Source organism: Formica exsecta, unplaced genomic scaffold, assembly GCF_003651465.1.
Source record: "Formica exsecta isolate Colony F162 unplaced genomic scaffold, ASM365146v1 scaffold614, whole genome shotgun sequence".
Lineage (NCBI taxonomy): Eukaryota > Metazoa > Arthropoda > Insecta > Hymenoptera > Formicidae > Formica > Formica exsecta.
In genome coordinates this window covers 867,751-892,615 of record NW_021853375.1, presented here as the reverse complement: position 1 = coordinate 892,615, position 24,865 = coordinate 867,751, and the positions used below count along the sequence as shown (strand labels likewise).

Sequence of the window (24,865 nt, the reverse complement as noted above, 5' to 3'; positions counted from 1 at the left end):
AATTATAGTCTTATGAAAATAGTATAACACTTAAAGGGAACGGAAGAGGAAGAGAAGTTAATAGGAACATAAAAAACATGGTATTCAACTATTTTTTTTTTCTAATTTAGCCTGTGCTTTTATATCACCACTATTTATAAATGATTAAACATAATGTAATGTGTATATCCAGTTAATTAGAAATACTTCGTGTTTTTCTTAAATAGTTTCTAAGAAAAACGTGAAAAATACAAAGTATACGTTTTTATACACAGCCAACTACTTAACGAGGGACAAAACGAATTATTAGGATCGCTATTTACGCGTATCCTTTACATTAAAATAATAACGACTGTTTCTATTGACTTTCATTTAAATTTCATCATTTGAACATTTATTACTTTTTATTTATTTTGGTTTGAACTGACAAGTTCCACGAGATTTCGTCTTTTACAAATTTATTGCCAATCCAAAGACAGAGATGTGCTTTGGACAAATTGTGAATTACATATTAATTACAATAATGGTGCATGTGATGCCGTTTCAGTTCTCTGTCGATTCACTGACTGTAACTATTACGGTTTCAACCGAGATATCAATTTCAATCTAAATACACCTTTTTTCTAGAATATTTCTTCAGAAACGGGGAGAAGAAAAATAGAGAAAGCTACAGTAATCCCCGCTCGTTTTTCGCTCAATTAATTATCTTTAATTTTTATTTTGAATCTTACATACAATATATATATATAATATATATATATACTTTAGTCTCTTTTCCTCGCAAATGCACATTCCTTCATCTTCCGCATTACTATATATAACATTATGCACTCACGTGCTAAGGACAATGAATAATTACGATACGGTATAAAAATATAATCCTTGATATTAATGAATATTATTATGCGTTAAGACATTAGCGATGATGTGAGTGCCGAGTTAGGCACACCGCGTAAAGACATCCGCCGCCTTTCAGGCTGAACACCTGAAGGTCGAATTAGACGCTAAGGGGGCAAATGAGGTAAAATGTTCTCAGGTGAGGGTGTATCGTGGGAATCATTGCTCCTAGATGATGTTACTCGCTGATGATAGTAATTATTGGAGACAGCAGCGGCAGAGGCGGTGGAACTAGTAGTAACTGTATTTGTCGAGCCGAGGCCTGTAACCATTGTCGTAGACATAGTAGCTGTGGTAGTATTGATCGTTATCGTTGTGATGACGGAGGAGGTAGGTTGACTTCGAGACGCTAGGTCGCTCCAGCGGTCTGCTAGCGAGTTCGCACAACCCGATTCGGACGAAGGACAGTCTGGATGACTAATTGACGACGAACAGTACGTCGGTGTAGTTAAAGCGCTGGAATTGCACATTGAGGAGGACATGGTAACTGCAGCCGACGTTACCAAGGGCGGTGGTGGTGGAGGTGGCGGTGGTGGCGGCGCCGTTGGACCGTTGATCTCTGCCAACGGATCGACAGCATTTCCATCCCAAGGCTCTGTCGATTTGGATTCGTCATTATTAATCACGTTGGTGCTGGATCTTTGTCGTTTAGCGTCACCATACAGCAAACAATGGACGTTAGGCGAACTGCTGCGATCTCGCACTCCCTCTTGTTCCTCCAGGAATCGGTCCATATAGTCCCTGCTTGCGATTTAATGGTTCTGTCATTCACGCTTGCAGTAATTAGATTAACAAAAACTATTACATTGTAAAGTGTATTAACTGGTGTACTGTTATTATCAAATATTGTATCAGACTCAATTTTTTGATAGATTGCAAACATATGTGATATCTCTATTTCAAAACTTTCTGTGTTTTGGTATAAAGCTCAATTACGATAGAGAAAATACTCACGTGATACCAGGATGCAGAGCATATTTTTTCTTTTCTAATCGAGCTTTGTACGTAAATATGTCATGCCGCTCCGTTTTCTTCCATAAGTAATAAAATTGCACTAACTCTCCAACAGATCTTGTTCTCACCTACAAACATTTCTTGCTATAAGTCACTGCAATACAACTCATCATTAATCACTAAAATATCTCAATAATTTCTAGATGATTTATAATAATTTGTACAAATAATTTAATTTTGTATGATGTGATAAACATTATTCATTTCATATCTTTTTCTCCTTTTACATATGTGAAAAAGGATAATAATACTCGTAGTATTTTACTATATTTTACAAAGATAGCAACAATTTGTCATTCAATTCTATGTTACGAAAAGATTAAATTTTGATTATTACGTACCTTATTCTTTTGTATAAGATGAAAATCTTTCCCATAAGTGCGCAATCCAGATTCAAAATTATGACATTCCTCTTCTGACCAAAGACTCACTGCATCCGTAGGAGGAAGTACGTTCATTCGACGTCTTCGCAATGCTTCATCGAGGTTGTAACCGCATTGCAATAGAAGATACAAGGCCTGTTCGTCATCCCTAATATGAGATCCAGCCGGTAATGAGCCACCCTTTACCGCCGGAAGTTGCGCGCGTTCCAAAAATTCTTCCGTATCTTCTTCGGATATATGACTGGGATCCCACAACATCTTATCTTCATTCTCATACGGCAACGCATCGTCGTAACGACATAGACCTTCTGGTATTGCTGCTTGGTAGTCAGTACCAACCATGATTGTCTTCTTCCATTCTTCTTCATCTGGACTGTAGTCGCAATCGTCTTCTTCTTCCTCGCTTTGCGGCCTTGAAACACTTCGTAACAATCTCGAACTGCCACTGCCTATTCCCGCACTGACTATCCTATCTTCTGGACCATCTATCGCACCACTGGCGCTACTTTCTTCGACAATACTGTCGGCAACACTGGCTGTACCTAAATTAACTATACCGTCGCATGTAACAGCATTAGCGTTCACTATCGTAGGCGACGATCTAGTTTTCTTTCCGTTTCCACTTCGAGTGTCAGTCATCGAGCATTCTTCGGCTTCGGCGTCTTCATCATCATCTTCGTCATCGTCCATTCTACGCTTCCTATTGTCTCTACTGACTACTCCACCACTGCTATTGCTTTTCATTGTTGATCCTGATAATGATGACGCCTTATCCTTTCCTTTCACCAGCATTTCTGTGTAGAATTGCTTGAGATCCGGCTCGTTGCTAGCCGCATCGGCCTCGTCGTCATCATCATCGTCGTCCGCATCGTTGTCACCTTTATCCGAGTAATGCTCCTCGGTCTCAGGATCACCACTTCCAGATGGCAGTAACATGTGATCGGAACTGTTCGAGTTCTCCGTCGAGGGATCACCGTACCCGTACATGGCAAGTAGATCTTTCAGTGGCATATCACCTTCCTTACACGAGGGGACAGAGAAAAATAGATCATTATTACATCAAGCATATTTTACGGGCTAAACATGGAATCTCACTACGAGAACGCACTTTGAGTCCAAAGTGTTGCAGAAACTTATCATAATTGTAATTATTTATGGGCTCGATTTTTTCATTTCTCAGGCTTGATCCTAGAATAGTCGGGATCAGAACTTTGTTACAGAGTGACAAATGTGTATACATATATACAAAGTGCACAGTCTCAGATATTAACGGAGATATACCTTTTGCAAATTGGACAACTCGTTGTGAGAATCTTCACTACCTTCTAACGCTTCTTCTTCATCCAATGTTCGTTCATCATCAAAATCATTTACCATCATTTCTGTTGCAGGACCCATATCATAATCCCGATCTGCCCTATAAGAAACATACATTGTTACAAATAACACTGTTACAAAATCTATTCTTTATCATATTCTTAATATTGTTTAAAATTTTCTTTACGTATGAAAGGATGTTATGAGGTTTATATTAATTGCTACATAAATGGACGTATACTTACATGATTTTACGTTCTCTATTCACTCAGATTGAAACATAACACAAATGGTGTACACACATTAATGCATAGACGATACACCAGAATGGATCACCACAATGTACAAGAACTATTTTCCAACAGCCTGCATCGTCATACCATTCCTCTGGCATAAAAGGTAGACAAGTTAAAGGCTGGCCTTATAACTTATCACATTTGATTCTATTGTCCAATGTAGGCGGGATAAAATTAGATATACGTTTACATAGAGTGTTGTGGGTTTTAACCTCAAACTGGATTGACATTCGTATCACAATAGTACTCACAACACTAATGCGTACAGTCTTATCATAATGGGAACTGACATTTCGTAAAACGTCACCGGGTACTCTTTCTCTCTCGGATAGTAGGTTTCGTCAATTCTTTTGGTTACAAATACCGAGAAACTGCGAGTCCCTACCCTATTGTCCTCGTTCACAGGTAACAACAAACCCCTGTCTTTCTCTCAACTCGAACAATCGAAATGTCACGAATTTTTTAAGGCACAATTTTTCATCGGGCGAGCATGATTCGTAACATCGACGTACAGCACATACAGATAAATCGTTAATTATTAAACGACTTTTTAACTAAAAGACGCACACTACATTATTTATATTCGTCGCATTCACCCCTCGGCTTGTGTATGTTCCGAAAATGAATGCGATAATCGAGAAAGCGTCTTTACGGCTATTACCGCGAATGTCTAGATTCTTCCAGAATTGGGAAGTAACGCGTTCCTCGTAACATGATTGGTTGTTGTACGATTAATCCATAGCAATGAATGGATGAAGTGTCAAGATGATATTACACGATAGACTTTCCACTCTATTTAATACTCTTTAGCCATGCTCATAAATGATTGCATACAAGCGAGTGGTGATACATACACACCTACAGGTGTATACGTTTTGAATATTTGACAAGGCGTGTCCATTGCGTGCGTGATTTTACACGAAAGTTTTGCAATACACTACGAGTATACAAGTTGAATAACTGAATGCATGTATATGGAAATATGTGCATATAATTTGTAAGCGTTTAGTGCAATATTATCATAAAAATCGTAAATCCTTGATAAAAATTAGATTGCCATATATATCATATTCATACAAGTTTTTTTATTAAATTTATGCTATTGTCATATAACCGTTATTATTGCATTTATGGGCGTAATATAATTATTAATGAAATATATATGAATCCATGCAGAAATCAGCTTGAGTATTTGCAATATTTGCTATTGCTATATCTGTTTATTTGATGTGTGTGTGTGTGTGTATATGTGTGTATATGTGTGTATTCCAGAAGAATTATATATCATTAAATACATATTAAATACATATCATTGATAACACACACACCCACACACATTGCAACTTATAAAAAAACTCATTGCAATACTGTTTAAACATCTCTATAACTTGTGAGTATAAATAAATTATTGAATTAATGAATATCTTATATTGTTTGATACTTGATTAATTGTTCTTGATTTTGTTTGCAAGTGAGTCAAGATGCATCATGGAAAGAAGTCTCCCAGCATGGGAACACCGTCTGTTTATTCTCATGTAACTACTCGCAGCAGTGCAAATCTCAGATCGTCAAGGTCTGTTCGCAGCGTAAAAATTCCATGGTATCAGAAATCGAAACTAACACATGCTTTTATACTCGATATTCAAAGAGGTGCTATGTTTACTGCTATATTTTCACTGGTATGTATTTAATGGAGATAACATTTGTTTTGAAAATTGTTTAAATAATATGAAATAAATATTTTTTTCAGTGTCTAGCCTTTTTCACAGTGTGTACAGCTATTTTTGATATCTACTGTTTGTCACAAGCTGCGCCTGGTTCCACACATTATGGATATTATATCATATCATATGAGTTTGTTTATGTGGGCAATCAACATGGTAAATATAGTTTCTAATTTTAAACATGATATAACTGTATAGAGAAATAATTTCATAAGTTCAAATAGCTCATAGAAATATGTATTATTGATCTATTTCTTTCCAGTTCGTAATGCGTTGATCGTATTTGCATTGTTCTCTATGCTGGGTGGAATGGTCGTCTTTGTAACTTCTTTGATGTTAATCACAGCTCTGCGGAAAGAATACGAAAAGAAAATAGTACCATGGCTATATAGTTTCGCTGTATTCACTCTTTTCAGACTATTTGCTTTTATATTTTTTAGCATTGTAAATGATATGATATTCGCCTATAATATCTTGATCTGTTTCTTATGGACAATATTTATTTGCATTTCTGCATACGGTTGGCTTATCGTGTATTCTTTATATCTTGAATTACATGATCTAACAAGATTAGAGGATCTTGCTCATTTGCGGGTATGATATATTTACTTTATTATATTAATTGCATTGTAATCATAATATATGATAAAGGATCGTTATGAGTTGCCAAATTATTTGAAATTTTATTATTTCAGATTGGTACAATGCAATCTCTAAATGCATCAACAACACATTCTATTGCCGGTTCTCGACCAACAACGCCTCATAGCGTAGTATCTACTTTGCCTGTTAAGTAAATCTTATATATATATATATAATCTATACATAAAATATATAATATAGATATAATCTATACATAAAATAATTTTATATAGAATGGATAAAAATGGTATTTTTTTTATATACTCCATCTCTTTTTTTTTTTCTTTTGAGACAATTTTATATAAAGAAGAAAATGTTATAAAATACTCTATTTTAATGCTAATGCAAATGAAACATATTCTGGTAAAAAAAAACGATTTCTAATAATATAAAAAAGTGTTCACATTATATTAAAAAACTAATATTATATTTAAATTTTAAGAATATATTATAAGAATATATACAGTTATTTTAATGAATAATACCCAAGCAAGCCAAAAAATTATGAGTAGGAATAAGGCTTTTATCATTTAATATATCTAATAAAACCTGAAATTCATAATTTTATATTCTAATTGTAAGTTTAAGTTAGTTATATTTTTGTACATTAATATTTGAAGAATATCATATAAAACGCAAATTAGTTTGTACAATAACAAGAGTACAAAATTTGTCTTAAAATTGGCATCATAGTTAAAATGCACATGAACGATCTAAACAGACACTGTTTTTTTATTGGCCTGTATAAATTATCAATCAAGAGAGAGACAAGCGATGGTTTACCGATAAATACGATTGGAATATTAATTATAATTTTTTTTACGGTGCACTCTAAACAGCTATTTGCAATATCTCGCAATTTTATGTTATTACATCAAAATTTTATATTTTTGCAGTTATTTATTTAATATAACTTTCTGTGTTAACAGTTAAATTTTTGCAACAACATTTTAGAAAAATACATGTCTTAGAGTATATAATTTATATTCTTGTATTTTTGAAATATGGATATACGCAATATTTTCGGCCCATTTCTTGCGTAATATTTCATATAATCAATACCTGTATGTGAAGGAAGTATTCACGATATTAGAAGTAATATCATTGTAATGATGATAAGTAAAAGAATTGATATTATACATACACATACTGGCATACAAATTCGAGTTATGTAATATTAGTTGAAACAATGCCGATCTAGATGATGATATGTATTAAACAGAGACAGAGGTCTTTTGGATCGAACGACTCGTCTTTACGGTGACAGATCTTGTTCGAAAGAATGCCTCGACTTCAAGGATGCTCCACTCATGGTGACGCGATCCTCCTCTGAATCTGTATATAATTCTCTTCTTTCATTGACAATTTGACGTCTTCTGGGGATATCTCCTGTCGTTATGTGACCAACTAATAAAATTGCTCTACCTAGCAAAGTTAATAGGAACACGCTGATCATCGAGAAGAACTGCTGGATTATACTGAATGCCCCGGTGGCGACGTACATAACGATGGCCAAACACATGGTGAGGGCCACATGGCGATAATTATCGCCATTCGTTGACACTTGAATCGTGAAAAGTCATAAAGAGATGCCGCGATCTATGATAATCTGCTAAATTCAATCACAGGTTCTGTTTTGCACATAGACATAAGAATACATATGAACAATATAAATATGAATACATATACACATACATGAACAATATAGATATGTGAATACACATAGCAAATTTTTTTTTTTAATGGTCTGGTGTTTCTCTCTCTCTCTCTCTCTCTCTCTCTCTCTCTTTCGCAATAATTATTCTGAAAATTTTAGAAAAATTCTCATATATTGCACATTGTAATATTTCTTTTGTTGTGATATCAGTCTCATTTACTATTCTAATATTTAAATTACATCTTGTATATTTATAAATTATACATTTATACATGTTTTGTCAGCGTTGTCTGATTGTGAGTTGTGTATATATTAAATATAAAAATGTTTAAATTTTACTTTATTATTACATTACAACATAATGAAATTTGAAAATTATTTTTATTTTACTAGAATGATTTTGGTATAGCAGTATAACATTAATAAATTTCACGAGATATTGCAAATTCAAAGTACAAAAGGTGTCGTAATGCGTATTAATAGAGGTAATCTAACCAGTCGAATTGGATAAACAGTTCTTAATGAAAATAATTATATATACAACTTCTATTGCTGCCATACATACATAGAACAATCTCAATCGCAATTAATTGTTTCGTTTCATATTCATCTCTTTGCCACTTTCTTATTCCTTACAAACACGTAAACTCGCTTTTTTTTTTTACCGAAGAAGTGAAAAATTATTAAATATTTGAAAAAAATTTATCATCTCATAAAAATAATTGAGTAGGGATTACTATTTTAGTTTGTATAAGGAATAAGAAAGTGGCAAAGAGATGAATATGAAGCAAGACAATTAATTGCGATTCAGATGTTCTCATGCCATTTTTATCTGTTAAAACTGACATAATGCTCTCTATTACATAAGAACTTGTATAATGTCATTAGAGATTATGTCACCGAATTAAAGCCTTCGAAACGTGTAAGTTAAACGTCACGAAATGTCAATATTCAACGCATGTAGATTCGGTTAGGAATGAATATATATATTGTATAGCACAGTATAAATGATGCACCTTGAGGCAATTAAGCTTATTAAAAATATTTAATACGAAATAAATGAGAAAAATATCTGTCTTTCTAATTTTGTGCAACTGTTTGTTTTGATTCAAGATCCAACTTTTACGCAACCAAGCTCCACAATGATGCAACACTCTCGACACCCTAGTAAAGGGATGCGGGCTTGTTCCCGCGAAGAGCGCATATTCACCCGGTCATATGACTGCAGCCGCGCTTCTAGAAATTATCGATTTCTGTAAGCTTGGTGTTCCTTGGTGGAGGATGACGCCATGGACGACTACTCATTGGACGGCATCGACTTTGAACTTCCGCCATTGGTCGGCAAGCCGGTATAAACGGTGCTTTCTCGTAATTCCTTTCAGTTGTGTTGTTACTCACTCACTGTACACTTGGTAAGTGATCTGCGATTTTTCTTTTTTTCATTTTACAATTTATATTAAATAGCCGCGAAATCGACATATATACCATCTATTTTCATATTTACCCATTTCTATTTATATATTTTTTTTTTCCTCGAAAACTAAATGATGTTCTCTCTTTTTTTTTGTGCTTCTAAAGATATTACTATTTATTAAATATTCTGAATATATTAGTGCCGAGACCGGTCTTCTCAATATTTTGAAATATTTTAATTAATTCGTTATATTCCATATAATGCTTTCAAGGTCGCTTATGATACACGTTAGTCATAGTGTAAAGGCAGATATGATTATCAGTGTCAACGATATGTATCGCGTGACATTCTTCATTTCATATTGGGTTTGACCACTTGGCGAAAAATCAATGTCCAGTGACATTTGGATTGTAAATGACGCTTCATGACATTTATCGTATCAAACTCGTGAGACGCGACAGCTGATTACAAACTTATTTGCGATGTATACATACAGTTGTTAAATTATTAATTTCTTACATGATTTAGCTAATTTATGATTTCATAGCAAATATTCCTTGAACGTTTTGACTATATAACGAAAAAATGTAACGATAAAAGTGAACCAACGATTAACTTAATAAATGTAACACATTATTGATTCTGCAGCATTTAAAGAAAAATTTAATTTAATTTAAAAATTAATTTTTTGTAATTAGTACGATATTGTTTCTTTAATACTTGATTTTGTTCGCAATTAAAGAACCGTAAGAAGTTTTCGAAAAATGTCTTTCATAGTATTTTTGAAGTCAGCAACACCGATCAATTTTCAGCTCAATTTGACTTTCTCTTTTCAAGAATGCGTTTCTCTTTCTAGATCATAATAATGGCTATAAAATAGACATAATGACACATTATTTAATTAATTAACGTTGACCGGCGTTATAACGATTTAAAAATTTTTTTTGAGATTAACGGAAAGAGAGAGATATTGTTTATTAATATCGATGATATTGCTATGTTGTAGCCGATAATATTTTGATATCTTTTTCATGCGCGTGTTCTGTGCTTTCCTGTCACAATGGAATAATCAATACGTACCTTTCGTTTCGCATCGACGTATTCTCGCGCAAGGATACTGCGAAATTTTCCGCGTTTCGAAGGTTATCCTGATTTTTTTTTTTTTTTTGAAAGAAGAATAACAAGCAAACGATTATCTTTTTATAGTTTATAATTAAAGGAAAATAATATTTTATTAAATTTGTTTTCTGTCATATTTCAGCGACATAAGAAAGAAAATTATGTAAAAATTAAGTTTTATGATAAAGATAGCCTTGAGATAAAATAATTTTAAATTTCTGCAAATTTTATTGTTTCAAACTTTAATAATAATTTTATTATTTCAAAATTTAATAATAATTTAGATTAAATTTTTTTGTAATAGAAACATAATATTTTTACATCGCGTGACGTTGCGGAGGCACGGCATCGACGGCGACACAGATTTACACGGCAAGAAAATATTTCGAACGTGGACTTTGTACTATACTCTTTAAGAGCACGATGACATTTATTGCTTTGCATCGCGTTTGTGTTAGTAAATTCCAAGAAGCACGATGATTATTTTGGACTAGAAACTTACTAAAACTTTCACAGGTGATTTATTCGCGTAGATATCTATATATACTTTAACAACATCGTAGTCAATTGGATAATCTAATTAACTTATTATGTGCATCAAAATTGAACAAGGAAATGGAACACTGTTATTAATGTCAAATAACGTCAGATATCGATTTCGAATTTACCTTCTAAAACAATACGGTGGTTCGAAGTCCGACGACAATTTCTTTAATTGATCGAATGCGGCAAACTGTATGTATACAACGCGTGCGGTTGCATAATTTATTACTTAAGATCAATAACAAATCAGTCGTATGACTCGATAAACGCAAAACAAAACGATCGAACAAAGTCTGCGAATCGCGTTTCGAAGCGTTCTTTGAACTCTGGACGCGTCACCTTATCCCACTTATTTAGTCTACTCATCTATATTTATCATTTATTTATGCAGTGACTCTCAAATATAAAGTATACAATTGTTATCACTACAATTCTTTCTGTATAAGATATGATTTAAGCACCGTGATGATCTCTTACTACCTAACACTTATTCAAATACTTGAAGGTCAAGATGATATAAACGACAACATATTTATTTGAAAAAAATACCATTAGGCACCCAAAAGATAATCATTACAACCATTACGAATAAAGTCTCTCTTTCGTTGGCGAACTACCAAGTCGATCGTAGTTCTCTTTTAATTCTCGGTGTTCTATTTCGGTGTGCCGGAACTTCTTCGTGCGCAGAAACAGAGATACCTCCGACGCGGCGTCACGTTCGCTTCTATAATTTTGTGAGAGATCTGTCGTAGTATCAAGTCATAATCGTGAGACACGTACCGTCATAACAAGCGGAAACGGATTAATCATTTAACATCACAGTACAATATTAACTTAATTATTCTTATCTAGATAATCCAAGATTATCGCGCGCGTACTTCGTTCGAAACGAACATCTGCAAGTATAGATTTTTGATGCTAATCAACGGTCGATGGGTCTTGATAACAGGCAATCGAGTCTGCTACTTTTGGCCGATTACGTTGCGATATATTTTCGCGCTTATCGATCGTTTTATTTTGTTGAAGCCCGGCACGATATCCATTTGTAGAATAAAAATAGCAGCCACAGCGTTCGATTCGATCGCATCGATTGACTTTTGTATCGGAATACTGTACCGGCGATTCTCTCGCATCGCTTCTGTTCACAGGAGAATAGTATGTATAAAGAAGTTCACTATCAGGAAATTAAACACGAGTGCTCGCGATCGGGAGGACTCCACGCTTATCCCGATCACTTCAGGGAACCGTATCTTTAAAATCACCGTTGAATTCATGAACATCTGAAGGTTCCTGCCGTCCTCTGGAGGACTTTGTATATAGTGTACATAGAATCTTTTGCCTGTAACGAAAACAAAAGGAATTTCCCGCTGGAGGAAGACGAGCAAACTTGCGGGATCGTACGCGAGGGAGAAGTTATTCAAGAATTTTGCACTGTCCTACACATACCGTGCACCTTTAACTACACGCATCAGCGATAATAAAAGGGAGAGAAAAAAAAGATAATCGAACGCATCATGAAGCAAGGAACGTCGGAAGATTTTTCACTTGGGTTGAAGCTGTTTACCGCCGGCACGGCAGCTTGCATCGCCGATTTAGCTACCTTTCCGTTGGACACCGCCAAAGTCAGAATGCAGGTAAGCAGCAAAATAATTCTCGCTATCGCGTTTTCCGTAAGATCTCTTTCTCTCTTCCACGACTGAAATCATAATTTTTCAAGATTGCGGGAGCAGGACGAGCTTTATTGTTGGCGTCAGCGGAAGGTCCGGTTTTTGCAGTAAGAGCGAGCGAGCCGGGATTGTTCCAGACCATCGGGAACCTCGTTAGATTCGAAGGCGCAAGGTACGTTGTTCATTATCCTAATGATAGTGTAAGAGACGCGATGGTAGGTAAAACACCATTCATTTAATCTATTAACGTTTGTATATAAAATATCGCGATACATATGTATGTATGTATATATAGTACATGGATTTATAAATATAAGGTTTCTTGCCTGACCGATGATTCCATTTAAATTGAAACTGCTTATAGAGCTGTTGCTCGTTGATATAATAATTATTTCACATTCAAGTATCAATCTCTCTGAAATAATAATATGTGGTACTCTGTAACACACAGACTATTATTATTAACCAGACTTCTTGTTCCGGCGTGTGCCAGGTTGAGCTGATCGATCCTTTCGTCATTGAATTAAGCATGGATATAAAATATATATATATATGCTAAAAATATAAGAGAAAATGTATGCATAAAAATTAATTTAGAAATTAATATTAAATGTCTAGTTACAAATTTCAATAGTTGCAAATTAAATTCAAAATTAAAATGTAAAAAGCAACTTATTTTTGTCACATTTCTTTTTATTTTTTTTTTTTTTTTTTTTTTTTAATGATCTGTGATTCCAGTGGTAACATTATATATTTATGATGCAAGTTTGTCATGCCATGTAGAATGCCTTTGTTTAAGCCTTATGACGTAAATCGATCATTATTCAACAGTTTATACTCCATCTTATGTCAGTAAAGGAAGGATCGATGTAAAATGATCGCGATAATCGTGCTTTCCATCAAAATTTTGCTCCATATCTGGCACATGTATGCATAACGATGCTTTTTCGCTAAAATTCTGGGAAGTTTATCTAGAAAATTAATTTCTGGATCAATATGATTTTCAATTTTGCCTTTCAATCAGATGTCATGGACAAGTGCTTTCGATGCTCATAAAGAAATTTAGTAACGTAAGATAGTTGAAGCAATGCAATCAACTTCCAAAAATTTATCACTAATCCGACGAGAAAGTTGAAAAATATAAAACAAAATAAGCATAACAAGCCTTGTCGATGACACTCTTACCGAGATTTTTTCTGCCATTTTATTATTCTTATTAATTTATTTTTTTTCTCACGTAGACTGTCTCTCCTTTATATCTCGTAATTATAGTATTCGCGAAACTTGACAAACTATTTTTTTACTGCCTTTCTTTTATGTGGAATATTTATAAATTCCTCTTTATTAATTTTTGCAAGATAATTTGAGTTGTGATATAATACGGACGGATACGTGACATTTTGTATAAACTTTTTTATACACCACGTGAAATATCGCAAAATTTTTCTACGTTTTTATGTTTCGGTAACTGTCACTGATGAGATAACCGGGAGAGACAATCTGCTTATCTCTCTTACATCATATGTTTCTCTTAAGTTCTCACGCAGCTGCTCTCTTTTTTGTCTCAGTTTCTCTTTTTGATTTTGTACTGTCTACCTTATCTAGCAGTGATTTACTTTTCTGATCACCGGTACCTTCCTCGATTGAGTCTTGGATTTTGTTCTATAATAATATTACAATTTATGGCCAGCTGACATGAATGCACGCTCTCTCCCGTTTATTTCTCGGCTCTCGGGCCGCTTCTCTTTTCTCTCACGCGTCTCCGATCTATAAATCACTTCACTAACATATGATCTTGATTTTATAAAAGAAAAGCGGAGCAAAATTACGCAAATAATGAAAAAAGGAGGAAAAGGGGGAGAGAAAAAAGAAAAAAATACGCGATATTTATACATAAAAGGCAAATAATACAATAAAGGACATAGTGAAACAGAGAGCAAGAGAGAGAGAGAGAGAGAGAGAGAGAGAGAGAGAAATGTGTAAAGAAAGATGCCCTGGGGATGTGCGCTTGAGGGTGAATTGTGAGGGCGGTGAGCTTGAGCGAGGGTGGTTACAGGAGCCTGTACGGAGGTCTGTCCGCGGGACTCCAGAGACAGATGTGTTTCGCCAGCATACGGTTGGGCCTCTACGACAGCGTGAAGTCACTCTACGCTGGATTCTTCGACGGTACATCCCGTAAACTCCTAACTTTTTCATAATATACCTTCTGCGATATACGAAAGTAGCCGCGCGTTAGGATTTCACTTGCATAATATTACACACGTATATCGTATATATATAAACAGGCACACATTTTAGCACACATGTACACATATACGTATAATACATACAACTGTAACAGTGTTGGACAATATTACAAAAAAAAGTTGCAATGATAAAAATTATATTTGATTAAATATTTGCCAAAAATGAGATTATACGTATAACAATTGCAGAGATTTTTACGTTTATGAGAAAGTCTTCAAAGTATTAGATAAAGTAAATCCACACAAAAACAACAAACTTTATAAATATATATATTTACTTTATATTATATATTAAATATTATTAATAATCACAAAATGTTAAGAATTAAGTATTAGCAAATTTAAATACCGAATAAATTGTTCATTTATTCAAATGTCGTCCAACACTGACATATATATAAACAGATACACATATCCACAAATGGTGAATTATCATATCGGCCGCTCGTTTTATCATGGCGAAAGTTTTCACAAGTTCCACGCGCGAATTGGATCGCCTCGGCTGGGATGTTCAAAACGTGTCCTTCTTCATCTTCGTCATTTTCGAGGCTGAAAGACCAAAGGAGGTAAAACGAAAGATAATTAACAGTAAGGAAGTGGGAATGGGAAAGCTAAAATAGATTAACGACAGCACAACAAAAATATACTTTATCTATCAAACGGGGATCCGAACGTTTTTTGTAACTCGCTACATTGAACGATGATTATTACATATTTATGCATTTCACTCCACTTATGTTCGGAAAAAGTTCCGATTCGTCAAAATGACATTCGAACAAAATGCCGTAGCATCTTGTCTTGCAAAAACCTGTAATATATTTATTTAGATGTAATAATTTCAAAGATAGTCTCTCCGTCTTTTTTACGAATCGCTGAAACTTTTCCCAATTTTGGCTCGATTTAATACATTTATCGATTTTTAATCGTTATACATATTTCCACGGTGGATTTTTGGTATCCTTATTATTCGTGCATTTTTCGATGATTTTTGACAGTTGTTAAAATGTTTATTAAAATAAACTCACAGAATTCTAGGGGTCGTTTACAACTTGTGTGTGCATGCTCCAATATAATGCGTACATATTCGTACATATTTTCTTTTTTAATTTTAAGCGATAAATAATTGATTTGGACTCGCGTAATTATCGATAATTTATCTTGAATGTAAATTGTATACTTTACATATTTATTTGATAATAGTCTTATTATAATTTATATGCACTTTGTATGTAAATGGGGCATGCACAGACAAGACAATGCTTTCGACAAGTGAAAGAAAAGGAATTTGTAATATCGAGCTTAAATTTTCTTGGTATCGCATTTTTTTCGTATTTTTTCGAAATTTATTTACTATAGTTAGTGTCTTAATTACATCGATGAGTCTTATTTTGTTCGCGACGCGACAGTTTGTATTTTCGACGATGAAAACATTCTATTTTTTGTAATTAACGGCAAAGCTAAAAACTCTGAGAAAAAATTATACACTTGAGAACAATAGGGACATCTAGTTAAGAAAAAAGACATTGATTATAATTAAGAACATTTAACGAATCAATAAGAAGCGGCCGACGCGCAACCCGCGTCCGTCCTATTCTGCATCATTATTAATTTTTAATCTATCCATCGAATCCTCTCCATGACAGCGCCATAGCTCTTCATCGTTCGTTTTTATATTTCAGCAGGTAATAGTAGAAGCTGTACGATAAACATTGGTGTGCGGATCGCCGCGGGGATCACAACAGGCGCTTTGGCGGTGCTGCTCGCTCAGCCGACTGACGTCGTCAAGGTCCGCTTGCAAGCTGGAAATAATGGGCGATCGTCGGTGAGGTATAGCTCCACTCTGCAGGCTTACAAGAATATCGCTAACGTGGAGGGCGCGAGAGGTCTTTGGAAAGGTGAGAAATAATCATCGTATATTCCCGCGCTTTGCATAATTTTGCTAGATTTCCCTCTTCTTTTCATCTCTGTAGAATTATTCGAAATAGCCTTTAAGCATATTTTTTTATATCGCTGAAATAATTGAAACGCTATCTCATTACGCATCAGGAACCATGCCGAACATCTCGCGGAACGCCATCGTGAACGTGGCGGAGATAGTCTGTTATGATGTCATCAAGGATCTCATTCTGGTCAGCGGCTATCTCCGCGACGGGATACCATGTCACTTGACAGCCGCGGCGGTGGCCGGACTTTGCACCACTTTGGCGGCGAGTCCTGTGGATGTGGTGAAGACGCGTTACATGAACAGCGCAGCCGGCGAGTACAAAGGCGCGATAGACTGTGCTGTCAGGACCTTCGTCCAGGAGGGCCCATCCGCATTTTACAAGGGTTTCGTGCCGAGTTTCACGCGTCTGGTTTCCTGGAATATCGTACTCTGGGTGACGTACGAGCAAATGAAATTGCAGCTGAAGAAGTGGCATGGCATCGAATAAAGGTCTCCTTGTTCATCGATTATTTCTTGCGGTGAAAAATCAACGTTGAAGATCCCATTGTAATATTGCGTTATTTCATCGAAATTCACATGTTCTATAGAGAATTAGCAGTTGCTTACATGAAACATGTGCAAATCAAATGTAGATAAATCGGAAATTCTTATTCCGCCAGCAAGTACTACGTGTTAATCATAAGATTCCGGCTAATGATGATGAAAAATGTCCCCACATTACTGCTTCTTTTTTCTGCATCTTTTATATATATTTGCGCATTATCGCTGAATTATTCACCATTTAATTGATCGTTAATCAAATCTTGAAACAGAAATTATTTATATATTTAGAAATGACAGCAATAGGCTATATAACTTCATGTTCAATTTACTAATGCGACTTTTATTTAAATGTGCACAAGTGTATGTATTTAGTAGAGACAGTGGAGATTTCTTAATAATTTGTATGTAACCAAGTTCGGCTATGCGTTTTATATACTTATAATAAAGCAATTAGGCCATTTCGGCGAGGTAGACTGAATGATGATTACATGGGCATCATTAATGAAACAGACAATAATGTTATAAAACATCATTTCCATGTCTTTGCTTGAATTTAGATAGAGTCTCACAAAGAATTTGCAACTATGTATTATAACGAATCCTTTTTTCAATGTTGCTTTAATTAATTAATTCGCAGACGTAGCGCGCAATTTTTTGCACGTACAATATAATTTAGTCAATTAATATTATACAGAGCACAATTTTTATTGTAGTTTTATCGACGACATTGCCATTAAATAATTTAATCTGCGAGCAGTAGAGCATTAAAAAAAATCCTCTATTATCAAAATTTACATATTTATCATTAGATGTACTCGTTATTTGTAATGAAATACATTCATTCCCAACCCTTATAAGACGACTATACCAAAATGTCGTTTTGTAATATATTTGCTCTTTGCAACGTATCGCCGACTTTCGATGACGATAACTGTGCTCGATTTTAAAATGACATATACAAGTATACTATACGAGCATTACATGACTGATTATGCTTAATTATGAGGTAAATTCTTATACCAAGAATAAGATTTTCCAATTTGCTTGACGAATAATTAAAAAAACAGCTTCAGATAGAAAAAGCGATCTCATCATGAATCTTGCAATATAGAGATGTAAAATCAGATTGTAATTTATATTTTACCTGTCATCAAATTTTGAGTTTTGATTGAAATTAGTCTATTGGTAATACTATGTTGCAATATTTTTCATAATTGTATTTATAATTAATTTAAAATTGCACTATTACGTGATACAAGATAACCATTTATGCCAATATTACTCAGCACATCTAAGCAAAATAAAATAAATTTTGAGACTATTACATTAGTACATAAACTAGTTTTTTATTTTCTAAATTATTAAAAAACAATTTATTGATTTTCTAAATTCTTTTACTGTGCGATTATTGTTCAGATTATTCTCATATCATTATAAAATTTGCAATCAATGTTATATTGATACACATATAAGGCCTCATCAAGAACTTAAGATATCGTAATCCGTATTTGAATACAGATAACCGGATCAGGGCGAAGTCTCGTAAACCTACAGGTAATCAGAGTTCAATAACATTTATTTACTATATTTATATATTTATACGATAAGTATACAAAGTATAGAGCGAGGTACAATATGAGGGAATGTATGATACAACTCCCTTATTTTATCTTTGATATCGTTTAATATTTGCTTTTTTCATGTTCAAATTTCTCAAATATATAAAATTTTATATATGTTATTATTATTTAAATGATGATTTTTTTAAATAATATATATCAAATACCTAAATTTTATTTTTTTTTTTTTTTAGTTAAATAATTGTACGCAGCCATGTATAACTAACTTAAGTAGCCCTCTCACGCGTATTAAATCTATAGCGCATAATTTTATTTATACAGTAAAATTCGATTTGCAAAGTATATTCAATTTTCAAAATACGTACAAATATGCTTTGCGACATAAATAGTATTTTCATAAGAGGTAGCGGTTAAACTTTGTTACCAGTTTTAAATGAACGTTGTTTAAGATATGTTTCCCTTTGTAAAGTGCAACACACTTGGTGCTATATTATTAGAATAGAAATGTATATAATCTTTATATCAACTTTTTAGTTTTATGTGCGGACAATTGAATAATGAATTTCGTAATTGCTCTGATACTTGACTAAAGTGCGGAACTTTCTAAGTCTGAAAATCGGATTCATTAGATTCGCTATCAGAACATTCTTCATCATCTATACAGCCTGTCTCCTCGAGGAGATGTCCTTCCATAGGAATTCTAAAAAAAGACACAAAATTAACGATATTGAATGTAACAATATTAAACGATAGACCGAACGAACAAACTTGGCTTGATTTAACATTTAACTTAAAAACCAATAAGTACGTATATATGTTTAATGATTATTTAACCATACAGAGAAATGACAGTTCTCTTTGCTTAAGTTGTTATTGTCAGTAAAGATAAATTAGTTCAACACCGATAATAACACAAGCTATTGATAACAGGAAACAATTTAGTGAAAGCGTTAAATTGGCACACGTACAATCAAACATAAATCTTGCCTTAGAATCGCAATTGTTTAATTATCTCGTTTGCTAAGAGAGTGCCGTAGTATGATGTATAGCGTGTTTATCCTGAATACATTTTGGAATCTTCCGCGATTTTCGTAAGACGCACTTTCTCGGGCAACAGGCCTGTTCCGTCGAGCTATGTCGAATAACACATCAATCTGTAGATTCTTTTATCTTGATCAATAATAGAGTAAAATTTAGATCTCAAGAAACAGTTCGCAAACTAACAATATGGCCCTCGGAGGTGCTTTTCCTTTTTTGAATACAAAATATTAAAACCTGGATCTTTTATCAATATATCAATGTTGTTTTTTTTTTTAGCAGACTTATTTTATCAATCGTGAACTATGAATTTATATTTAATTAGATTCACTCTTATAAAGATAAATGAAAGCGAGATATAGTTGCACGTACTTTCCGACAGCCCAATCGTCACCGCCGTCCTTCATCATGGATAGAGCTTGACAAAAGTCTGTCCCAATGGCTTTAAGATGTCCTGTATCGAGATGCAATCCGGCCAATGTGCCTTGATCGCATCCACAAAAACTGCTCTCCATCGTGTAACTTCTGTTTGAATGAAACATTAATCATTAAAATTGACAATTTTTTTATATTATTCATATAATTGCATTAGATTAAAAATATATAAATATAAAATCAGTTTTCCTATACAAATATGAATTTAAATAAAAATGTTTTATGGAGCTATTAATTTTAATGTTGATCGTAAATTACTAGACGCGATTTAAATTCCGAAAAAGAGATCTTTCATGTTAGATGCGTTTTCCAAATACTGCCTCGAGTAACTTTGACGCTGCTAAGGAATCACATTGCGAATCGGATCGCTGCCCAGAATATAATCCTTTTACCTCGAGACACCCAACTGCCGCCATACAGCGACTCTGGCGGTGGATTCTTTATTCCTCTCAACCTTGAAGGAACAGAGTGGCAGAGCGAAAGCCGATGAGGTCCTCTGCATGAGATGCGGTAACATCTGATACAGAACGAATGCGCGAGAGGATTATTACGAGGTCGCATTCGGTAACTCTGATGAAAATCCTGACGTCTTGAGAGAAGGGAAACTTCTCTCTCGCGGTATCGCTAATTGACTAATGACATTCTCAGGGCGAGACGAAATGAATCGCGGCTGTCGACGCGTAAATTGCTAGTTTTCCTATACAAATATGAATTTAAATAAAAATGTTTTATGGAGCTATTAATTTTAATGTTGATCGTAAATTACTAGACGCGATTTAAATTCCGAAAAAGAGATCTTTCATGTTAGATGCGTTTTCCAAATACTGCCTCGAGTAACTTTGACGCTGCTAAGGAATCACATTGCGAATCGGATCGCTGCCCAGAATATAATCCTTTTACCTCGAGACACCCAACTGCCGCCATACAGCGACTCTGGCGGTGGATTCTTTATTCCTCTCAACCTTGAAGGAACAGAGTGGCAGAGCGAAAGCCGATGAGGTCCTCTGCATGAGATGCGGTAACATCTGATACAGAACGAATGCGCGAGAGGATTATTACGAGGTCGCATTCGGTAACTCTGATGAAAATCCTGACGTCTTGAGAGAAGGGAAACTTCTCTCTCGCGGTATCGCTAATTGACTAATGACATTCTCAGGGCGAGACGAAATGAATCGCGGCTGTCGACGCGTAAATTGCTCGCGTAAATCGAAAGCTCGCGCTACGAAGGACAGTCGCTGAAAGTGATAAACGTCCACTGGATCGGGCCAGTAAATATAAGATAAATGATCCGCACGCGAGCGGAGAATCTAAAAATATCGCCTATAGCCGGATTCCCTCTTCCGTCGATTCCCTTACCAAATACTGCACCGGCTGGTCCGGTTTCGCCTTGTCAGCAGCGCTCCAGGAACCCGACCTTGAACAACCGAACAGAAACACGTTCTTCCTTCGCGAGTGGCCGTGGTAGTCGACGAAAACGTGGGGCGGCCTCTGAAGCACCCTGGCGCAGTACTCCATCAGGCCCTTGGTGTGATAGATCACCGGGTGGTACACCTGATTGGGATTGCTCCAGCGTCGATTCAGGTCCTCGTTCGTCAGACCGTAACGATTGCTGTCGACAACGAAAGCCGTACGTTGTAAGAACGTTAAAAGGGGACGACATATATCGAAGAATCTTATGCATAAGCAGACGGAACGCGCAGGTTCTAGCCGGACACCTTGTCGTTCATGGTGCGATCGCGAACGTTTAAAATGTTGAAATTATCAGAAATGATCTTCGCTCTACACTACACGCTGGTACGCGACCGTAAACTTATCACGTTTCATTAACTATCTTATGCAAGACCGGAAATTCCAAGCTAGCTTTTTCTGATGTAACATATCTGATCATATAACGAGCTTTTTTCAGCTCGTTTCTGCGGTTTCATTCCATCTCGATATTCTTCCAGCCGTGGAAGAATGCATGTATGTTTCGAGCGACTGCGCGATAAAATAATTTTAACGTCTGCGAACGTTTGCGCAGCAAGTTTCCAGATATTTATGCGTCTACCCGAGAGAAGTAATTTGCAAGCATTATTTATTAACCAATTTCCTAAGATATCTTCTCAGGTTTACGATATCCGGTGATTTCCCAGAAATCTATATATAAGACGTGTCTATCTATGTGTATAGATGTATATGCGATAGGTAAATTATGCAATAATGCACTTAACTATTCATCTCAATATATCGTTTGCGATCCAAGAGGGGAGGTACCCGCGAGAGATCGTTTTCATTTAAGGATTCAGCCGCGGTTAGAAGGACGTTTCCGGCGGCCGGAAGCCGGAGTCGGAGGAAGTGACGCCTTCGCGTCGCGCATAGCTAATAGTGGGGCATGGCAGGTGACAACCGATGAAGACGGTCGCTTGAATTATAGCTATTGTCTTAACACCGCACATATCGTCCCGCACTAATATCTCGATCCACATGGAATATTAAGCAGACTCGTTTTTTTTTTCTCCCCGGTATAAAGATGATTAAAGAAAAATCATGTTTTGAGTGAAATAATATTAATTAAATACTTAAAGCATTCCTCGAACAAGACAGGAATTCCGAGAAATTATTCAAAAATTTCTCGACGTGCATCTTTGGCATTTAATGGAGCATTTATATGTATACATTTATTTATATATAACGCGATTTAAATGAGCACGCATGGCGAGAGTGACAGCTAACGCTGACGTTGTACGTACACCCGATGACAGTCCCGTCGAGAGAGAAAGAGAGGACGTTCACCGGCGCGCCGCGTTCGCAGAAGCCGGCGAAAAAGGACAGTCATTCGAGATAATACATCTCATCACGCGCAAGCAACGCCAAAAAAACGATTGGTTGTCTCAGAACGCGCAGCGAAACGAAATCGCGAGGGGACGTGCAACGCGCTTCGTCAGGTAACGCTATTAAGAACATTCAACATCTGACGGCGAGCATTACATCCACGAAACAAGTCTCTGTTTGGTTCTTTTTTCCAAGGGTCCGGAGTAAGGTTCGAACGCGAAACTCCCTCGCAAATTTAAATTCAGGAAATAAAATCAGATCTCAAGATTATGAGAAATATAAGCTATCCATCTAAAAATTTCAAAATGTTGTATATATGATATGTACATGATAGTAAATTTAAATTTAAATTTTTACGTAATTGATTATATAAGCTCATTTTAATTCGAAAATATTTCTGAATATTAGGACTCTTCTCTTTAATTCTTATTCGTGAGGATAATTAGGTTCTCCAATGTAGAAAGAACTCACGACGATGAGTCATATGTTTGGAAACGATAATTGAATATCTGTACAATGAGAGTGTCGCTGTTTTATTAACCATTCGATGTAATGGGCAGCATCAGTCTCTCTTCGTGCCATCCGCCAATGTCAATGACTTTGCGAGGAAGAAGCCTTGACTGCTAACTTCTCTCACCTCTGGTGAGATTCTGTACAAATTATATGCAACCGACCGACTCGCCTCGGACTATGCACTTCGTGTCAAAGGATACCGCTCGTACATCTACGTAATATTGCGAATATTTTTGGAACAAACAGAGACACACACACACATATGCCGAATCCTCTCATGCATAATATAATTGAGATTGTCGCGTTTATCTAATTTAAAATCGATCGTCGATTTAATCGATCGTCGATTGCCTTTACATGCTTTAATCAATTACAAGTGCAGGCTATTCATATAAATGTCGAGATTTTTATCACCGAGATACGATAAGCAATAATCGTTAAATCTTTATCGACTCAAGTTCGCTCGTTATCTTCACAAATATGGCATAAAACTCTAGTAAAAAAATAGTGAAAACGGCTCCTCGAAGAAACAACCGTAAGATATCGGATCTTAGCGAGAATTCTCGGAATAATCGACAAAGAAATTGAGGAAGAGATGAGAGCGGGAAGGCGCGAGGACTCGGAAGGGTCCGTTCTTGCGATCGTAAAGCGAAATTCTCCGGGCATCATGGGAACTTCTGCTTTCCTAGGGCCCTTCCTCTACGTGTGTATCGCGTATTTCTTCCGTGAACTTTACTATCATCCGCGTCCGCTCGCATCTATCTCCGTCCCGTCTTCTATGAGCTTGCAAGCATTTTCTCCCCGGGGTTATCCCGAGGTTCGATCGTGCAACCATCTCGTGGTTGGACGTTTCTTTTTTTCTTCTTTTCATCTCGGCTCCGTTTCCACGTCTTTGAATATCGCGCATACATGAGCGTGGTAGCGTCGTTTCGTAACGCATCGCCGCCATCGCTATGCACAAAGAAGTGCGTAATGCACTAATGTACGTTATAAATGCTTTTGCGTTATGCAAAAGAGCGCATTATAAATTATAATAAATTACATTTATTTAATATAAATATTAAATTTAATATAAATTATTTAATATAAAAATTACCAAAAA

The 24,865-nt window shown here is 35.4% G+C and overlaps 4 protein-coding genes and 1 long non-coding RNA gene across 20 annotated transcripts in view; 2 read left to right on the top strand and 3 right to left on the bottom strand.

The window, feature by feature from the left end:
- Positions 1-366: 366 nt before the first annotated feature.
- Positions 367-4,523, bottom strand: LOC115242636 (mesoderm induction early response protein 1). 7 transcript variants are annotated; one of them, XM_029819072.1, is made up of 6 exons: positions 3,836-4,522; positions 3,555-3,690; positions 3,382-3,461; positions 2,232-3,293; positions 1,831-1,958; positions 367-1,620 (listed from the first exon to the last, which is right to left on the bottom strand). In XM_029819072.1, exons 4-6 carry the CDS (start codon positions 3,282-3,284, stop codon positions 984-986), a joined length of 1,818 nt encoding a protein of 605 aa, XP_029674932.1. In that variant the 5' UTR covers positions 3,285-3,293; positions 3,382-3,461; positions 3,555-3,690; positions 3,836-4,522; the 3' UTR covers positions 367-983. The 7 variants fall into 7 exon arrangements, with proteins under 7 accessions (XP_029674932.1, XP_029674930.1, XP_029674931.1 ...); XM_029819070.1 differs by lacking the exon at positions 3,382-3,461 and having other exon boundaries at positions 3,836-4,033; positions 4,138-4,522; XM_029819071.1 differs by lacking the exon at positions 3,382-3,461 and having other exon boundaries at positions 3,555-3,685; positions 3,836-4,523.
- A 216-nt stretch (positions 4,524-4,739) lies between these two features.
- Positions 4,740-6,459, top strand: LOC115242675. 2 transcript variants are annotated; one of them, XM_029819151.1, is made up of 6 exons: positions 4,740-4,883; positions 5,063-5,276; positions 5,359-5,565; positions 5,637-5,766; positions 5,873-6,204; positions 6,306-6,459. In XM_029819151.1, exons 3-6 carry the CDS (start codon positions 5,368-5,370, stop codon positions 6,405-6,407), a joined length of 762 nt encoding a protein of 253 aa, XP_029675011.1. In that variant the 5' UTR covers positions 4,740-4,883; positions 5,063-5,276; positions 5,359-5,367; the 3' UTR covers positions 6,408-6,459. The 2 variants fall into 2 exon arrangements, with proteins under 2 accessions (XP_029675011.1, XP_029675012.1); XM_029819152.1 differs by lacking the exon at positions 4,740-4,883 and having other exon boundaries at positions 4,974-5,276.
- A 755-nt stretch (positions 6,460-7,214) lies between these two features.
- On the bottom strand, positions 7,215-9,065 carry LOC115242678. 5 transcript variants are annotated; one of them, XR_003885090.1, is made up of 3 exons: positions 7,948-9,023; positions 7,397-7,861; positions 7,215-7,314 (listed from the first exon to the last, which is right to left on the bottom strand). It is a non-coding gene; the product is annotated as an uncharacterized LOC115242678 (long non-coding RNA). The 5 variants fall into 5 exon arrangements; XR_003885088.1 differs by lacking the exon at positions 7,215-7,314 and having other exon boundaries at positions 7,345-7,861; positions 7,948-8,055; positions 8,926-9,065; XR_003885091.1 differs by lacking the exon at positions 7,215-7,314 and having other exon boundaries at positions 7,345-7,864; positions 8,926-9,062.
- A 118-nt stretch (positions 9,066-9,183) lies between these two features.
- LOC115242674 (mitochondrial uncoupling protein 2-like) lies at positions 9,184-18,240 on the top strand. 2 transcript variants are annotated; one of them, XM_029819150.1, is made up of 6 exons: positions 9,184-9,321; positions 12,134-12,619; positions 12,703-12,824; positions 14,709-14,818; positions 16,581-16,793; positions 16,945-18,240. In XM_029819150.1, the coding sequence occupies exons 2-6, from the start codon at positions 12,500-12,502 to the stop codon at positions 17,328-17,330; spliced, it is 951 nt and encodes a 316-aa protein (XP_029675010.1). In that variant the 5' UTR covers positions 9,184-9,321; positions 12,134-12,499; the 3' UTR covers positions 17,331-18,240. The 2 variants fall into 2 exon arrangements, with proteins under 2 accessions (XP_029675010.1, XP_029675009.1); XM_029819149.1 differs by having other exon boundaries at positions 16,578-16,793.
- The window catches only part of LOC115242672 (cytosolic carboxypeptidase 1-like), a 39,733-nt gene continuing 32,870 nt past the window's right edge, over positions 18,003-24,865 (bottom strand). For 3 of the 4 annotated variants that reach the window (XM_029819147.1, XM_029819146.1, XM_029819145.1), the window contains exons 15-16: positions 21,796-22,048; positions 21,201-21,464 (exon numbers count right to left, since the gene is read on the bottom strand). In XM_029819147.1, coding sequence (XP_029675007.1) covers positions 21,336-21,464; positions 21,796-22,048 — 382 coding nt within the window. In that variant the 3' untranslated portion in view covers positions 21,201-21,335. Of the gene's footprint in view, positions 19,667-19,953; positions 20,099-20,376; positions 20,530-21,200; positions 21,465-21,795; positions 22,049-24,865 lie in introns of those variants that run through there. The other variant, XM_029819148.1, reaches the window with a different exon arrangement.

Coding starts and splice junctions, on each gene's coding strand:
- LOC115242636 (XM_029819068.1), bottom strand. CDS start 3,707: ATGTATGTTTCTTATAGGGCAGATCGGGATTATGATATGGGTCCTGCA. Junction 3,294..3,554: donor AGTTGTCCAATTTGCAAAAG/GTATATCTCCGT, acceptor CCCTCGTGTAAG/GAAGGTGATATGCCACTGAA. Junction 1,959..2,231: donor ATCTTATACAAAAGAATAAG/GTACGTAATAAT, acceptor AAATGTTTGTAG/GTGAGAACAAGATCTGTTGG.
- LOC115242675 (XM_029819151.1), top strand. CDS start 5,368: ATGCATCATGGAAAGAAGTCTCCCAGCATGGGAACACCGTCTGTTTAT. Junction 5,566..5,636: donor TTACTGCTATATTTTCACTG/GTATGTATTTAA, acceptor TATTTTTTTCAG/TGTCTAGCCTTTTTCACAGT. Junction 6,205..6,305: donor AGGATCTTGCTCATTTGCGG/GTATGATATATT, acceptor TTATTATTTCAG/ATTGGTACAATGCAATCTCT.
- LOC115242674 (XM_029819149.1), top strand. CDS start 12,500: ATGAAGCAAGGAACGTCGGAAGATTTTTCACTTGGGTTGAAGCTGTTT. Junction 14,819..16,577: donor CTACGCTGGATTCTTCGACG/GTACATCCCGTA, acceptor TTTATATTTCAG/CAGGTAATAGTAGAAGCTGT. Junction 16,794..16,944: donor CGCGAGAGGTCTTTGGAAAG/GTGAGAAATAAT, acceptor ATTACGCATCAG/GAACCATGCCGAACATCTCG.